Source organism: Athene noctua, chromosome 3, assembly GCF_965140245.1.
Source record: "Athene noctua chromosome 3, bAthNoc1.hap1.1, whole genome shotgun sequence".
NCBI classification, from domain to species: Eukaryota; Metazoa; Chordata; class Aves; order Strigiformes; family Strigidae; genus Athene; species Athene noctua.
The window spans coordinates 1,192,379-1,197,344 of record NC_134039.1 but is presented as its reverse complement, the minus strand read 5'-3'; the positions used below and the strand labels follow the sequence as shown (position 1 = coordinate 1,197,344).

The window sequence follows — 4,966 nt, the reverse complement described above, 5'->3', positions numbered from 1 at the left end:
GATGTAGAAAACCAAGTGATTATTATTTATTTATTTGAATAAATAGTACAACTGACACAAACCATGCATAACACTCCTGCTGTGGTTTTTAGCACACATAGCATTGCATTGTAACTTGCTTACAGTACACAACTCTTGTCACAAAGCTGGATGTCCCCAGCATATGACAAGTCCAGAATTTTATATGCAAGGCTGGTTTTTAGTAGTTAGAAATCCAGAGTAAACACTGCTAAAAACAGTACAAAAGACTCTTAAAAATATACTAATACTGAAAGCACTGGGGTGTGGGGAAGAGGGGTAAGAAATCCTACAAGGTTTAACTGATCAAAAAACATCTGCCACCTGTTTTTTCATCTTGAAAAAGAGGCTGCAGATGAGGAGTATCTGGGCTTTTTCTGTGGTGATACAGCTCGCTGGAACGGAGTGTGCCGAGCAGATGCACCTAAAAGGCAAACTGTATGGCCTGGAAAAGACAGACCTTCATCAAGTACTCCCAGATGTGGAAGCGTTAATGCTGCAGAGCGTTCAGCATCCCAGATGAACTCAAAGGATTCAGATCTAACCCCCTGGCACCCAGGGAACATATCTGAAACTCCAGTAACACAAAGAGTTCGTTTGGAGCATAATTTAAATCCACCCTGCTCCCAACCCTGTTAACAATAAATACAGCGCCTACAGGAGGAGCGACCCGGCTAGACAGCAAGGAGCCAAGGAATGAAAAATGTGTTTTCCCTGCGCAACATTTACCCACGGACTTAAAAACGTAACAAACCAGGGTATGACACCTGCCCCCGGCCTGCTCAGGGCATCAGGGCTGCGATCCCGACTGCCAGGGATGGGAACGGAAGGATGCTACAAGGGACCCGTGCCCTCAGGCTGTACAGGAGGGACCCGGGCTCTGCAGAGTGACCAGAAACACGTAACTGAACAAAGCAGAGGCTCTTCTAAACTCTGCTGGTGTGTTCACATCTGCTCACGTGCCGTGAAGGTGCCAGCTGTACAATCCCATCTCAGAAACTGCTGTTCCCCCTCCCAAAGCCAAACTGCTCTTATCAATCTTGTTATCTCCTGTCTGCTTTTGACATCAATATTGCACACAATTTCAAAAAATAGATGCTCTGGAGGTCTCTCCCAGCAACTCAAGAGAATACAAACAGCACTGGCACCTCCACATCACCTGAAGGGAGGTGGGCAGAACGACAGCTCTTTAACAGACTTGTTTCCCACCAATAACACTGCGTTAATTCGCGAGACCTTTCATTTCAATCCCCTTCCAGCCCCACGACAGCCCTATTTCACAGCATGAAAGTCAGACCAATTTCATTAACTCGCCAGGAGAGCTGACCCTCCAGGCCTCAGTGCCTCTGCAAGTCTCCTCTGCAATAATTGCTAGTGTTGTTGTAAAGTCCAGTGATCCCATCAGAAATTAAAGTCCAATTGTTCTGGGCTCGTATAAGCAGCGAGAGGTCAGCTCCCTAAAATACAGGCAAGCAGTGATTCCCCACAGAACCTTACAGAGCAGACAGGATCTGAATTTCTGATGGAAAGAAAAGGCAACTTACTTCTATCTTTGTTTTGGAGGTGTGAGGGGAGGTGACCCAAATAATTCACATACTAGAACTCAGAATCCAAAAAAATGTAAAAACAAAGATGCAGAAGCCCATTTCTCCCCGTCTGGGATTAAAAAACATTTGAAGGAGGGAAGGAGAAAATCCCAATTGTAAAATTATCCCATTCAAATAGCACGTTTCCTCTTGCACTCAGAAGGGTAAATAATGTTTGGTGTAAGAAATCCTTTTTTAGGGCAAGAAGATGCCTACTTACAACAGGGCTCGAGCGAGCCCGCGGAGCAGAGCAACGCTACCCGCCACCCTTTCGGGGCACTCTGCTTAACATTTCCCACAGAACTATGGTTACCCACAAAAGAGAAGTTGCTGCTGTGACCCACAAAAGCAGCAGTCAGATCTCCCCCGTGCGCTCCAAAGAGAGGAATGCTGTGCTATGCATGTGCCACAAATCACGTACTCTGGAAACGACAATCCCGTTCCCTTTGCACAGCTCTCCTCAAAAACCTGCTCAGCGGGCTCACGCTCCGGCACAGCCTTCTTGTACCCCTGCTGTGCCTGGCGCACCCCGCCAGGGACCGGCTGCTGGACAGACCTGTTAAGTCCTCGGAGGTGACTCGAGTCCACGGGATAAATCTAGCAACTCTGTTGTGAAAAAGACGCCTGCTAAAATCTGCAGCAGCTTGGAAGACGAGAGGACTAGGCCAGAGCCTAGCAGAGTATTTCTTGGGATGGCACAGGGCAACTCGATGACATTATCTGAAGCGTGACCGGTGACTGAGGAGCCTCCTGTCTGCCTGCCCTGCGTCTGCCCCGCGTCCTCCTGGCCCAGTGCAATCCATGGGGACAGGCAGGCTCGCTCTTATACAGGAATTCGGTTTTACTCCTTAGGAAAAACAACAGACAAAACTGTTTACAAAAGCCTGACGCCCAGAAGCGTACAGCTGCCAGGAACTCCAACAGGAATGAACGTGGCCCTTTAGCTCAGCCTGTGAAATGAAGAGTCAGCCCTCACACTGCCCAGCTCCTTACCTCCCCTGCTCCTTCAGAAAGGGCCGGGGCCAAGATGCATCAATCCAGCCTGAGCCTACCTGACCAGGCCTGACTGACCCGGCTGAAGCTGCGTGCTTAACGGATGATTAGTGGCTTTAGCAACCAAATTTCTCCTAGAAAGGAGATGAAGTAAAAAACAGACATGGAAAGATTAGCTGGTCATCCCACTGCAAGACTTACTCTGTGTAAACACGGAATGGAAATAACACTGAGCAGCACGAGGTTAACACAAAAACTGAAGCTTTTGCCATTAGCTTCAGATAGTGCCTGTCATTCCCCTCAGCCCCACCCACCCAACACAACATACGAAACCTTATTTAACAGAAAAGGTTCAGCTTCTAAATAAATTCCAATGCTGATTTCCTACTGCTAACACTTAAATCCGAAAAATCATCAAATGCCAGTTGCAACCATGGAATATGCAGAATCAAGAGTGTCCAGCCACGAGGAAGGTCTCACATCTTCCCTGCTGATTAGTTAGTGGTGTATTTCCTTTATCAAAAGAGCATTTGTTGATCACAACAAACAACAGATCAAAGAGTATCTTCTGGTAAACATGTGAAATATCTACACATTTTCAAGTGACCTAGAGAATACACATGCATAGTTTTTAGTGGGATCGTCATACAAACAGCTACAGACAGGCCACATCAACTGTAGAAAGAAGGCATGAAGTATAGCATAAGGCACAACGGGAGCGTGCAGAGGGGGTGTTTATTGTAATTTCAGCCTAAGGAGGTTGGAGGGATGAAGGCTTCAGCAGCTTCCAGGATCATTCAACGTTCTTGTACTTTGTGAACAGGTTGTAGAGAACCCTGAGGGTAGACTTCAGATCCAAGTTGACAACATCTGTGGAAGAAAAGGAAAAATCCTTAATTTCCTTTTTGTTCTCCCTCATTTCTCCTCACAGGAACAGAAGTCCTGAGCTGGTGGGATTGGCAACAAAAGCCCCCCGAGTTCAGATCTCCCCAAGTCAAGGTTTTCAGATGTTCCATATCATGCACTTCAGAACACCTTCACGATAATACAGGCACAGCTAACTTCTCTGGGAAAGGAAGGAAGAGAATTCCCTTCCCTCATCTGAAATTGGTTATAGAGAAAGTCTACCTCTGTCCGAGAGCTGGGACCAAGGCTTTGGGAAATCCTACCAATGACGTCACTGGCCACAGAAGCAGCACACGAGCAGGCAGACACATCACACCAGGTACTGAACCTCACACATCCCCACTTCTGCCATGATGCCGTCCACGACTGAACAAAGCAGACTCAAAGCGTTCTACCACTTCACATCCCTTCTTCCCATGCCACTCCAGGGAACAGGTAGGGAACAGTTCACACCAAAAAGCTTTTTCTGTGGCACCTCCCAACCTGGTACCGGAATAAAATGCCAGGAAATACCCCAGTGTTGTGGTTTAAACCCAATCGGCAACTAAGCACCAGGCAGCCTTCTGCTCGCTCCTGCCCCTGCCCAGCGGGATGGGGAAGAGAACTGGGGGGGAAGAGTAAACCTTGTGGGTTGAGACAGAGACAGTTTAATAGGATGGCAATGGAGGAGAAAATAATAATGGTAGAAGAACGTACAAAGCAAGTGCTGCCCAACGCAGGTGCTCAGCACCCGCTGAGCGATGCCCGGCCCGTCCTGAGCAGCGATTGCTGCCCCCGGCCAGCTCCCCCCCGGTTGCTGTGCTCAGGACGAGGTCCCACGGCCTGGACTAGCCCTTTGGCCAGCTGGGATCAGCTGTCCTGGCTGTGCCCCCTCCCAGCTCTTGTGCCCCCAGCCCGCTCGCTGGCAGGGCAGCAGGAGGAGCTGGAGAGGCCTTGGCTTAGTGTGAGCCCGGCTCAGCAGCACCTGAAACACCGGCGTGTCAGCAGCCTTATTCTGCTCCGAAATGCAAACCCCAGCGCTGGGCCAGCTGCTAGGAAGGACATTAACTTCACCCCAGCCAAAACCAGGACACACAGACATGTAATAATCCAGGGACTGTGCGGGGAGGCATAGCATGGAGAAGGCAGAAGCCACGGAAAGAAAGGTTGGATATAATATGTAAGAAAGGAGGAGGAGGAAGCAAAACATACACAGTAAACAATATATATGGAAGCAGAAGTGAAGAAGAACAGATAATTAAAACATCATTTAAAGAACTAGGGAGACAGCAAACAGTTAACAGACTAAGTACAGTTCATGTGAGGTCCAAGGGAAACACCTACTGCCTGTTTTGAAGAATCCTTGCCAGGACCTCTCCACCCTTCCCTCCCACCCCACACCGGGTAACACTCTAGCCCCCATACTTCATTTGGTATTTCCAGTGACCTCTCAACCTCTTCTTTCTACTCTTTTCCCCGTATTA

At 48.4% G+C, this 4,966-nt stretch overlaps 1 protein-coding gene across 2 annotated transcripts in view; it reads right to left on the bottom strand.

Moving 5' to 3' along the window:
* Window positions 1–4: 4 nt before the first annotated feature.
* PARVB (parvin beta) overlaps window positions 5–4,966 on the bottom strand; it is a 66,539-nt gene continuing 61,577 nt past the window's right edge. For both annotated transcript variants that reach the window (XM_074901734.1, XM_074901735.1), the window contains exon 13: window positions 5–3,467. In XM_074901734.1, the coding sequence (XP_074757835.1) occupies window positions 3,391–3,467 (77 nt within the window). In that variant the 3' untranslated portion in view covers window positions 5–3,390. The remainder of the gene's footprint in view (window positions 3,468–4,966) is intronic.